Source organism: Streptopelia decaocto (assembly GCF_964273445.1).
Source record: "Streptopelia decaocto genome assembly, chromosome: 3".
Classification (NCBI taxonomy): domain Eukaryota; kingdom Metazoa; phylum Chordata; class Aves; order Columbiformes; family Columbidae; genus Streptopelia; species Streptopelia decaocto.
The window spans coordinates 77546314-77559378 of NC_138656.1; the positions used below are offsets into that span (position 1 = coordinate 77546314).

Below are 13065 nucleotides of genomic sequence, written 5' to 3' on the forward strand. Positions count from 1 at the left end.
GTCTGGTTTAACTTCCACTAACTCTGGAACTCACTGAAACTCCTTGAAAGTTCATTTTCTCACTGAGATTGGTATTTTCAGTTCATAGTAAAACCTGACTGTTCAGTGAAAGTTCTAAAATATTTCTGTGGTTCTAATTCTCTTTGCTGTCTGTGCAGGTGTTGAGGTACAAGGTGTCAGTACTTAAATAATGAGGAGACATCATGGTTTTACAGGAAGTGGTTCCAGTATGTAGGGAGGAGCTTTTCTGGTGGCCAAAGTTGTCTGTTTGCAAAGAACCTGCATTTTTCAAATAGTAAATAGCTATTGAAAGCCTCACCACAACATCCAAAAGTGAATGCAGTAGTAGCATTCCTACATATTTAGCAACAACTCCACCTAACTTGAGTTGAGAAGGCTTTAGTAGCTATAAATTAGTGGAGATATGGCAATTTCTCTTCAATTAACATGCTGGAAATCTTACTACTGGGACTATAAATGTAAATGAAAACTACATAACACAATGAACAGCCTTATACAAACCATCCATTCTTAATGATGCACTATGATGATTTAGTACTACCCACTTTATGCTTATGTCAGTTCAGTTTTCTTAAGAACCTTTTGAAGGAAAGTGTTTTATCAAGTACCTTTTTAGTTTCTGTGCTTTTTGCTTTTCTGATTTTTTTCTTAGGTTTAGTTAGTTTCTTCTGTCTCACCATTTTGCTTTTGCAGTGTTGTCTCAACTGTGTCTGATATACCTATGACAAGCTTTACCTTTCATCTTTTATAATGAAATTTGGACTTTTTTTTAATGTGCAGAATAGAGACACATGCACATGTTATATTTTTAATTGGTGTGTGCTTTCAGTGGTTAGGATGCAGTTTTCTGGAAATGAAGCTTGCTTTATTAATAAGAATGTATGGACTTAATTAAAATATTGTTCTACACCACTGTTCTGCATTTAGTTCACTAGAAGGAATATTGAGACACTATATACTTTTAAAAAATCTTAAAATAATTTCCGAGTATCACCTTGCACGGATTTTTAATACTTCACTCTTTCAAATCAGGATTTTTTATGTTATATCATAGAATCATAGAAAGTCCTGAGTTGGAAGGGACCCAGAAGGATCATCGAGTCCAACTCCTGTCCCTGCACAGGACAACTCCACAGTTCACACCATGTGTCTGAGGACATCGTCCAGTCTCTTCTTGAACACCGTCAGGCCAGGGGCCATGACACCTCCCTGGGGAACCTGTTCCAGTGCTCCACCACCCTCTGGGTGAAGAACCTTTTCTCAGTGTCCAACCTAAACCTCCCCTGGCACATCTTCCTGCCATTCTCTCGGGTTCTTATCGTTGGACACCAGAGAGAAGGCTTTGGCACCTGCCCCTCCTCCTCCCCTTGTGAGGAAGCTGTAGCTACCGAGAGGTCTCCACTCAGTCTCCTCTTCTCCAGGCTGATCAAACCAAATGACTTTAGCTGCTCTTCATATGGCTGGCAATGCTGTGCTTGATGCACCCAGGACACGGTTGGCCCTCTTGGCTGCCAGGGCACACTGTTGGCTCATGTTCATCAGAAACATTACACTTGAATTTATATAGTCAAAACTGGTTCTGTGCTATATTATTGCACATAAAGCATTCACTTTGTCTGAAACTGTTCTCTATTTATAATAATTTACTTGAACTTTGCAGCACTAAGAGTCATCTTGTTTTTGTTACAATACTATCTTCAACCAAAAAAGAAACACTGAGTAGTTATTTTAAATCTATTATATTAAACTGTCAGAAGTAAATTTGACAGGTATTAATTTCATCTGTAAAAATGATGGATTAAGTTTCTTTATTATCAGTTTTCCAGCTGTTATTTGGTTGCAGAAGCTGTGCGAAGATAAAAGTTTAATAAGCTTAGTTACTGCAACTGTTGACAACTCTTTTATAGCTGTGTCATAAGATAAGATTTAATAAAATAGTATTTTCTTCCGAGGTCTCTCTGGAAGTTAGTACCTTGAGAATTAAGCTTGTCCTAGTATTTTTCTTGGATAAAATAGTGTTTATAGCTCATTTTTGACAAATAACTCAAAGTTACTGAATTTGTTAAACTGTATTCTTTATCTAGATTGTTTGGGGTTTTTTTCCAAGACTTCCATTTCATAGCCTAAAGAGTTTATTTCAGTCCAAGGTTTTGTAACTCTATCTATACATATTGCTCTACTTTATCACCTGGTGTTGCTTATTTGCACATATATGTGTATATATTGCTTCTATATTTATATATGCACACATGTATGTAGGTATATAAAAATACACACTGATTATAAAGTGGTTCAGCAGGATAGCTGAATTATGGCTGATCATTTAAGATGCTATTTCTGTGACAGCTGATCAAGTGAAGACTTGAACACTTTGAATAGCTTTCCTTTGCAGTTTTTGCACATTTAGGGACCTTTGTATGTATGGTTTCCTTAACAAAATCACAGATGAACTAACTCTCAAAACCCTGTTTTGTGTTCTGCATCTTCATGATTTATGTGTGCCCTTCATTTCCACAATAACTGCCTTTTGAAATTTTAAGGCTATAATAGTTAATGATTCTATGATCTTGAGCCAGTTGGCCTTTTGTGGATGACCTGCCTGTTAAGTTACAGATGTACAGCTTGCAAGTGTGATGAGGGCACCTTGACCAGTCTTGCAACGTGATAATAGATGTCATTAATGGGTTTTAATTTGAAATACACAGTACTATAGAAAACAAGTTATTTTGAGGAATCCATGAGGATGGGAAATATTCTTTATTAAGACACTACAATGCATCAGAAAAAAATCCTTTTAACTTTCTACTTGTATTCCTTTTCCAGAATATGAGATTTCTCACATATGTAGCGCTGTGGTGTTGATAGTTGAAGAGATGACTCCAGAATATGTTCCATTTGTATATTCTCATGTATTTAATCGTGAGGTATTTATAATATTCTTATTTAGGAAAGGATATCTTGAGAAGGCCTAGGTGTATAGTTTAATGGGTTTACAAGGGACATTCTAATTGTTCTGGCACAGTTTACTCATTTGCAAACTATTGCAAAATTTAAATTCTTCATAACTTTATTAAGTTTCATATTATATAAAACCATTGCTTATACTTGAAGACATTTCTTCGCTTCTCAGATGATGTAGAAAACCTAATGATTAGAAGCAAAAAAAAAAAAAAAAATAAAAAGTCTGGGATAAAAGTCTGGGTTTTTAAATCAATACCGATAAGAAATAAGCTAGAAAACCTGACTGCTACATTCTTGAATTGTTTAGTAGGTTTATTTACGTAATTGGATCTTAGAAATCCAGAAGATATAGAGGCTGACGTGTCAATTTTCTTCATGTTTCTTACTTAAGTAAAAGGAATTGGAATAGATATGAAGATTTCTCCAGTATCTTCTACGTTCCTTTCCTTCAGTAAAGCTGAATAAAATTTGCTTATCACTACTGTCTGTTGGGTTATTTTTTCATATTCCGGATGGTATGCATACAAACATAAATAGTTTTGGAAACATAAGAGATATGGTAGACATGACAACTCTTATTCTGGAGTGATATTTGTAAAAAAATATAATTTATGATAATGTAGGAACATATTTTGTTGTACAAAGTCAAAATAGTTAGTGTCAGAACAGGAGAAAGGGAAATGCTTGAAACAAATTATTGCGTGATCTGGCTTTTCTAAAAAAAGATGCAGTGAAAAGCTGCTTATAATTTTGAATAATAATTGTCATTCAAGTCCATTGGCGTCTGCAAAAATGCAATTGTTAACTGCCTAATGACATATATTTGCATAGTAATAGGCTAGCTATTCTTGAATAATTTTCTGTACAAGAATAGAGATTGGTATTTCTATTTCTGTCCTGTCAATTAAAATTCAGAATAATTTCTACTGCCTCTGTGAGTCCGTGAAGTATTGTTTGTTTGTCTTACTGAGTATTTACCCTCTACTTTAATTTTCATGCTATTCATTTTTCCTCTGCATTTTGTCATGTATTTGGCTAATGCTACAAATTGAAGATAGCATAGATCCCATTATACTGTTCTGAAACTGGTTTCCTTTAGTGTCCAGAATCCATATTTAACCATTGATTCTGCAAATGAGCATTTCTTTTATAATAAAGACCATCTAATATAATTCAAAGTATAAAAAGACAAGATCATAAACACAAGTGCTTGCCATTTTTAAAGTAATTACTAATTTAGAACTTCCTAATATAAATTAAATCAGACAAACCAATCAGCATGCATTAGTGGAAATTAGTGCACATTAGTGTGTATAACTGTATAGGTATAAAGGATGAGTCACAAAGTTTCATATGGGCAAGTACATTTTATTTAGGGGTGCAGAACTGCTTTATCTGTAGCTTTGATTGGAAATTATGCTGAACCCTGATAGTTTTCACCTTTACATAGTGGCAGAAGACACAATGTCACATTTTACATGGGCATAACGGAGTGCTTCTCTGAAATGCCAGTGCACTACTGCATGCAGTATATAGAACAAAAAGGAGAAATTGGGGGTCTGCACGCAGTTGCTGAGCTATGATGATATTGAAATCAGAGATGTGATGCAATAGCTGACATGACTGAGTGGAAACAGACTCTTGAGCCAGGTCAGGCCAGGATGGCAAGAAACTTGTTTGCATGTGAGAGCACAGCTGGAATACCTGAAGCTCTGTCTAGGCAGGGATGATGGGCCAGCTGAGAGCTTAGAATATTGAGCTACTGATTGTCGTCTTTGCTTTAGTTTTTTCTGGTAAGATTTGCCTACAGGAATCCCAAAGTTCCCGAGATAAATGTGAAAGGTGGGAGCAAAGATTTATCTTTACACTTACCCTGACATAAATCTATGCAACTTGATTGGAGAGACCCATACATGCTGAAGGAGCTGTGGCCGATGGCATTGCAGAGCCACTTAGGATAATCCTTGAAAGACCCTGGGATCAGGGGAGGTTCCTGAGAACTGAGAGATAGCAGCTGTCATCCCTGTCTTCAAAAAGGACAAGAAAACCATGTCTGTAACCCAACTAGCAGGACTCAGTTGAGGTTTTAAAGTTAAAACGAAAGGAAAAATAAGTCAGAAAATTAGGAAGAAAATCATCCACTTCTAGTTAAAGAAAAATTCCTTGGTCACCCCAGGCTAAGATGTCCTGTTAGATATAATTATAACAAGTCAATTCAATAACTGATTGTAGTAAAGCCATTTTTTGTGGTGGAATCTACCTTTCATGGGGGCTTCGGCACACCTTTGAAATAATATTCTGCCACTTGAAAATCAGTGAGGCAGTAAGTTTTCAGAATGCCTATAAATTGTATCAAAACAGGAAATTAATATGTTAAAATATCGATGTATTGTTGATACTATTTGGGACTATTCCAGACGTATTTCTTTTGCACCAAAGATGTTATGTATTTATGAGACCAAAAAAAAAAAAAAAAAAGAAAAAAAAAGTAGTAGTTCTAGTAGTTCCCACAAGTTCTCTGTTTAAAAGTCTGTGGTTAAGTCTGAAGATCTTTTGCTAGAGATGATATAAAAAACATTTAGGAAATTCAAGGAAAATGGAAGAAAACAAAACAATAAAGATTGTATCAAGTCAGAGAAGACAGAGCAGAAGGTGCATCAGGAAGTGTAAGAGAAATTAAAATGAAGAATAAGAAATTGATAGATTTAAAACAAGAAAGGCTAGATGAAGGAAAAGCAAATAGGAAGAAAATTAAGAAAGTAGTTCCAATACAATGTCTTTACTGTAGCTTTTTTACATAGAATTTCATGAGCAATAATAAAAAGGATAAGGGAATGTGTGATATAATATTCATTAAGGCAGGCACATCTTAAGTAAAAAATAAGTTTCCACATTAAAAGCCATACAAAACTTGAAATTATGGGGCAGATGTCTTTAAAAAGTAGTATTGTTCCAGATAAATAAATGAGCAAGTGCACATTACAATAGTAAAAGTATCTGTAAACTAAATAGGAGTTATCACCCTTTAAAGATGGTATATCTACATAGAAATATAATTAGATAAATAGCTATGTTAAATATATTTTTTTAAATTAGATTCTGTAGAGGTTTTTTCAAACATCCTAGTTTTTGTTTAAATGGAAATGATCAGAAGTAATTTATTTGAGTGCATAATTAAATCAAAACTTAGCAGAGACAGCAATTAATGGTAATTATCAAGAGTTCAAAATATATTGTATCACATTATAGTACAGATTAGCTGATGCAGCATTCTAGATGTCTTTGTTGTTGTTATTATTGATCTGTTGATCCATATCCCCAACTGTTCATTTTCAATAGAAATAACACCCAGGTCAAGAACTGGCTGCCACAAAAAATAACATGTTATAAGGGTGGTGAGGCTCTGGAACAGGCTGTCCAGAGAAGCTGTGGATGCCCCATCTCTGGAAGTGTCCAAGGCCAGGTTGGATGGGGCTTTGAGCAACCTGGTTCAGTGGCAGGTGTCCCTGCCGATGGCCAGGGGGGTTGGATCTAGATGATCTTTAAGGTCCCTTTGAACCCAAACCATTCTGTGATTCTATAATTTAGTTGGGTGAAGCAAAACAATGTCTTGAAACTAAAATGAAGTATAGATACTTGTCTCTAAACTACATTATTAATGTGGGCATTGCGTTAAGTACATTAATTCTTTCATCTTAATTTATTTGAAAGATGGGATGCAAAGTGGGTCACAAAACCCAGGACTTCTGTCCTCGAGGTGTTAAATAAAACAGTGATGCTAAACTCAAGCATTTGAGTGACCAGCATTCTAAAACCAAAATGGAAAAGATACCCCAAAGAGTCAGTGTGCTTCTCCAAGAAGATGAATACATCATTTTGGAGTTACCATAGAGAAGGTTAGTTTGAAAGACACATTTTCCAATAGCAAAAGTTAGCTCAAGCATCTTTACTGTCCCAGGTTGAAGAAAGGTGTTTCAAGGGATTTCAATTACCTGATGATAATTTTTCATGAATTATTTTAGACACTTATGTTACCTCTATACTTGGTGTCTTTTTTCTTTCTCCTCTAGGTAAAAATATAAGTCCTACTAGCCTCTAGTTATATGCCTCTGATAACAGAAAAGTACTCATTCTCGTAGATATTTTGAATAATAGCAAGATTTTCAGTGCTTTAGTGATGCACTAAGACATTTCAGAAAGATGACAACCTGGAATACACATCACCTGGGGAATGCAAGCACTTCCTCTTGTGAATTTTCAACAAAGTCTTTGGTGAAAATGTTTGATTTGTTTCATACTTTAAGAAAATTCTGGGTAGGTAACCTAGCTAGAGACATTTGCTTTCTTCTTTCTTGTATATGTTTTATTATTTAAAGGCTTTGGTTGCAGGAGAGCAGCAGCAGACGCTTTCAGCACTAGGGCTGTATACACCAGAGCTGGCTTTGAACTGCAGAGTACAGATCTAATTACACAGCTTGTAACTGTGGAACCGCTTCTCTCTATTCTAAATTACTTTTCGTAGGTTATTTGCATAATTTAATGCACAGAGATTTTGACACTGAAATATAATATTCCCTGACACACTTAGGACAGGCTAAATTAACCCTCTTAAGACTTCATTGCTGTCTTGCAATGTATTGGGTAAATGCTTACTAACTTCATTGGGGGAAAACATTTAACAAGGTTTTGTATGTCAATTTTAAAGGTAGGGCTGGCTCTTTACAAACATATTTGGTGATGTACAGAGATGGCTTCAATGGAGTTAAGAGGTGCTCTACTTTGAGTATATGAAGTCACATATAAGAAATTACTGTTTAGAGTAGTTACACATTTTTATACAGACTTTGTATAGAAAAAAATCTAAGTAATCCTTAAATAATTAATGAAGACAGTGGGGACATACACTGTACTTTTGTTATGTTGTGGTTTTCTTACTCTTTGAAGAAATTTAAAAAGGACTTTGCCAGTATGTTGCTTTTAAGTTAGAGAAAATTGGTATGTTGCTAACTGTGACATTTATCTGAGGATGTTTTTACTCAGATGAAAGCTAATAATTGTAGCAGTCGTTACTAAATTGAGGATGGAAAGATGTATCAAATGAGTTAAAACAGGTAAGGAGTAATTGCTCCCAGTAAGCAAATAGTTATGCACATATTGTTTCTCTTTTTATCTCTGAATTGTCACCTGAATTAATTTGTGTGGTTTTAATTATAAACTTATATAAATTCACAATTATTGTGTCTAATTTTATATATAATTATATGTACATTATACGTTTGTAATTAAATTACAAATTTCCAAATTAAGAACAGAGGCGATAACTTGTTTCATTATACCCTAAATACAGATAACTTTCTTAACAGTGTTTCATTTAAAGTAATTCAGTAATACACTTAAAGATGATACAAGCATGATGGTACCAAAAAAAAAAACAAAATTAAACCCATGATTCTCTGGAATTTGAAATACCGCTCTAAAAATTCAACTGAAACTACTTTAAAAAAAGAACTATAACTCCATGGTTACATTTTCAACTAAAATTAGATGGACTTGCAAAACAGTATTTGCCATTTACTCGAGAGCCAGGCCCTCAAACTTTCCCATGTTTCAGCTGTCTCACACAGTCAAGTCACACCACCAGGAAAGTTATCACCTCACTGTTTGCTTTCCAGAGCATTTAGGATGTGTCAAATAACACAACTTTTGACATCAATGTTAATCTCTCCCTGCTTTGTGAAAATGAACTGTTTATTGCCAACAATTATTTCCTATCTTTTAAAGATGAAAGAATTTTAAAAAGAGAACCTTCTCAAAAGCTCTTTGAAAATATTAAATACAATATAGGCAGCATCACCCTTTAATTTCCCTAAAGCAACATTAGTTTTCATCAGTATGTTATGTATGAACTTTTTTTTTTTTCATTCCTACGGGGAATATTTTGTAATTAGTGTTTTCATGACTTGATTAAGTCTTTTTTTTTATTTCTCATCAGCCCTTTTTCTTTTTATCTTAAGGTGATGGTGTTTGTTCATGCTAGAAATGCCACAGTACGAACTGCTATGGGACTTCGAGAAAAAGCAAAAAACAATGGTCATATTTGTCACTTTTTGTCACCCCAAGGATCGGATTATGGACAAGCTGAAAAACAGGTAAGTGAATAATTTATGTTGGTAGTCTTTACAACCCTTGAATTTATGTTTTTACATGACAGTCCAAGATGAGACTAGATTAAGCATTTTTGAGCTTCTGGGAAGATATATTTTGCTCTGAAGGGTTGTGTGGAATTGCTGAACTGAGTAGTTCAAAGGAAAGAGTAATGGTGAAGGAAAATAAAAGTGCTGTTACTTTTAGTTTTTCAAACAAAAGCTGACAATATGTTGTGCTTTCTGCAGCTCGCACTGCTTGACAGTAGTTTTCATGTAATCTGCAGCTCAGGAAGTCCCTAAACCACCAGCTGCTGCAAGCTGGGAGAGTGCGTATCTCCTGCTTTTTGCACTTTTTCCCTAAGCATCTGCTACTGTCCACTCTTCGACTCAGAAAACTGTCCTAAAGTATTAATCTAAGCCAGCCTCTACATTTACCACCTTCCCAAAACCATCCGACTCTCCTCATGAATGAACTAACAGTGGGTAATCAAAAAGCAATCTGTTTCGGAGTCAGAAGCGGGAAAGCCATTTGAATCTCACAGGGGTTCGGCCCCCTTAACCTGATCTTGTTTAAAAATATATATATGGATGATAAGTTACTAATATGTTGAGCAGTGGCCAAGCACTTACCAGCTGAAACTGTGTACATTTTTGTGCTTTCTAACAGTTCTGTCTTTGTGTGAGTTGTTGGTTGACCTTCCAAATTTTTTTCCAATACATTACATACAGAAGTACCTTGGTCTGCAACAACTTCTTTTCATCTATTCAAGCACTATGCAAGTATTTCTGCTGAGAGAATGTTTTTTAAACAGTTCTTAATTCAGTGTCACATCTGACATTTACATTTGGTGATATTAATTGAGGTCTAAAGATTAGAGTTTATAGTGTCTTGTTAATTAATATTCCTTGAAAAATAATGTTCTTTTCTCTCCTTACCTAAATAGCAGAACATAGAGGAGATACTTATTCCTTGTAGAAAATTTACTGTATGCATAAGAAACCTTCTCCCACTTGCAAATGTATTGATAAACTCTGAAATATTTTGGGCCTCTGCAAATTAGAAATTGTGTGATGGTTTTAAATTCTGTGTCTGTCTTTAGATTTAATAAATATGTTACTTTATTTTATACCTCTGAAGAAAATGTGAAAGGATTCATTCAGACTTAGCATTTGTGAATGGAGCATAGATGTTACAGTTGGTAAATTCAAATTTCTGAAATTTAGAGAAAATTCTATTTTAGAGAAAATTTTTTAAAAATCAGGATCAAGTATGTTCTTTCTGTTGGGATGCTTCTCAGAGCTATAATAACTTAAAAAAAACTATACTAATTTATAAATTGATGTCCTTATATTTCATAAAATAGCGTATAGAAAGACCCTTTTTTTTTTTCTGGTAGATGTTAATATTTGCTGCATTAGAAAAATAGCATAAAACCTGAACCTGGAGATCTCGTGTTTCTACTGTAACACTGGTAATTAACAAAATTAGAACAAAATCTGAAACTCTTAGTTTATTAAGAATAATATTAGTTTATTAATGCTAACACAGGAAAAAAAAAAAAGTATTTTAAGCTACTGAAAGTACCAGTGCTTATTTAGACACTCAAAAATAATTGCTAAAGAAGTTAGGAAAAATTATATGCTTATTTCAGCAGTGCATATTATGTGAGGCATCTGTCAAAGAACTATTTGTCCAACTCAGTCTGTATTTTGGTGAAAAATACTGCTGCATATTTTGTTCTTCTCTTCATTCTGTGATTAAATGAATTAGAAAGCATATTCTTATGTTGATGGGAACCACAGGAACGTAACAAAGAAAAGTTCTACAACCTATTGGGAATACAGATTGTTGCTACCTGTGCTTGGATAGTCATTAAGGCAGCATTTATAGTGCAAATTAAGACAGCGGTAGGTAAGTTGCCCTATAGGTTGGTTGACTACATATCTGAAATAACTTATTTTTCTAAGAGTATTTAAGCATCACACTGAAATCTGGGGCATACTGAGCAAAATAGCAACTTTCCTTGTTCTTTCTTCTGTCCCCTGCTTCCCCAGCCCACATAAAATTGCTAAAGAGTCCCAGCATATGTTCTAAATAAAATTTTGAATTGTTTGAGGATTGTAGTTCCAAATGTTGATCTGTGTGAAAGATTGTAGAAAAGCTGACTTTGCTTTAGAAGAAGAAAAGTTTTCTAATGTTTGTAATAAAGCAAATTGATCTTCATTGTAATTAAAAGCAAATTATTTCTTCTCTTATATTTCATGGAAATCTTTGATCCTTTTGACTACTTTCTGCATTATTACAATAGCAAAAATACTTATTTTGCCCAGGAGGTTTATGGACCTGTATGTTATAAAACGTAATTGAAGAAGCATGAGTGGTACTGTGAAGAACCATTTCACATACTATAGTACAACCAGAGACTATAGTTCTGATTGCGCTACCTCAGAATCTTAGAAAGGTAAAGTAATAAATTAAAATTAAAATAACTGAGAGTTTCCCAGCAAAATCTCACTATATTAAGTGGTTATTTTGATACTTGATAAGTTTCACTGGGAATTCCCTGAAACATTTAAAAACTGTCATCACAGGAAGTATAGTCATCATATGAGAGGTATGATTATTCTCCATTGGAAATGCCTGAACCTTTTATTTCATTTTTTTTCTTTTGTTTTAAGTAATGAGTAGACATTATGACAAGAAGTCTTTAAACACAGAATAATATGAAGCATGTACCAGTGTTGGCTGCTTCTTTTCCTTAAGATGTCAGTGTCTTTTACATTAAGTAGTATACGACTTGTGATGCTAGCAAGGAGAGATTCCCTTTTGATTTATTTTTTAATTATGAAAAGTGCATTTGAAATCAGTATTTTTTTAATACACTCATTGTCTGTTCCTTAAAGTAGTTGTCTTTTCATCTTTAGATCATATGCTATCTGCCAAAGAATGCATTCAGTTAGTTGTCTGTTTCCATGAGGGGGTGAATTTGGCTTGCCAGGGTATCCTGGTTTTGGCTTACTTCTTTCCTGACAGCTCTTCAGCTTGAGCTGGGAATCCTAGAGTCATAGTACTGTAAAAGGCATTTTAAAAGGTATATTAATATATTATTCAGCCTGGAGGACACCTAAGAGGAGACCTCGTCATGGTCTACAGCTTCCTCACAAGGAGAGGAGGAGGGGCAGGCGCTGAACTCTTCTCTTTAGCGACCAGTGACAAAACCCAAGGGAATGTCAGGAATATGTGCCAGGGAAGGTTTAGGTTGGACACTGAGAAAAGGTTCTTCACCCAGAAGGTGGTGGAGCACTGGAACAGGCTCCCCAGGGAGGTGTCACGGCCCCAAGCCTGACAGTGTTCAAGAAGAGACTGGATAAGCCCTTGGACACGTGGTGTGAACTGAGGGGTTGTCCTGTGCAGGGACAGGAGTTGGACTCGATGATTGTTGTGGGTCCCTTCCAACTCAGGACATTCTATGATTCTATGATCAGTCTAAACTACAGCAAAAAAGAAGAATCAGCTGTGTTTATAGCATTTGTGACTGCTTCAGAATGTAATGTGTAATATGAATGTGTTTTGATGTGATATAGAACTTGTGGATGTAGCAGGCAGATGGCATCTCTGAGGCAACGCATCCTATGTACCATATTGGAAAGGACAGACAGGGAGGAGGAGGAGATGGAGTTGTGGTTCCTGGTAGATCTTTGGCTGTACAGAGCTCCACAGTGAAACTGGCCACGCGCAGCTCCCATCTGGATGAGGATCAGAGCAGGAAGGAACAGACAGAGAGGTTGTGGTTGAGGTCTGTTTTGGACCAGCTGTCCATGGGGAGGTGGTGGATGTGACTTACTAGTAGCTACTGGCAGAAGTCTCCTGCTGGCAGGCCTTAATTTTGAGAGGAAATTTCAACCATCTTCTGGGTTGGTAGAATTATTCGGGCAA

General features: G+C 35.2%; 1 protein-coding gene across 3 annotated transcripts in view; it reads left to right on the top strand.

The window, feature by feature from the left end:
- The window catches only part of ASCC3 (activating signal cointegrator 1 complex subunit 3), a 268045-nt gene that overhangs the window by 122170 nt on the left and 132810 nt on the right, over positions 1-13065 (top strand). For 2 of the 3 annotated variants that reach the window (XM_082047293.1, XM_082047294.1), the window contains one exon: positions 8997-9131. In XM_082047293.1, the coding sequence (XP_081903419.1) occupies positions 8997-9131 (135 nt within the window). Of the gene's footprint in view, positions 1-8996; positions 9132-9412; positions 9815-13065 lie in introns of those variants that run through there. The other variant, XM_082047295.1, reaches the window with a different exon arrangement.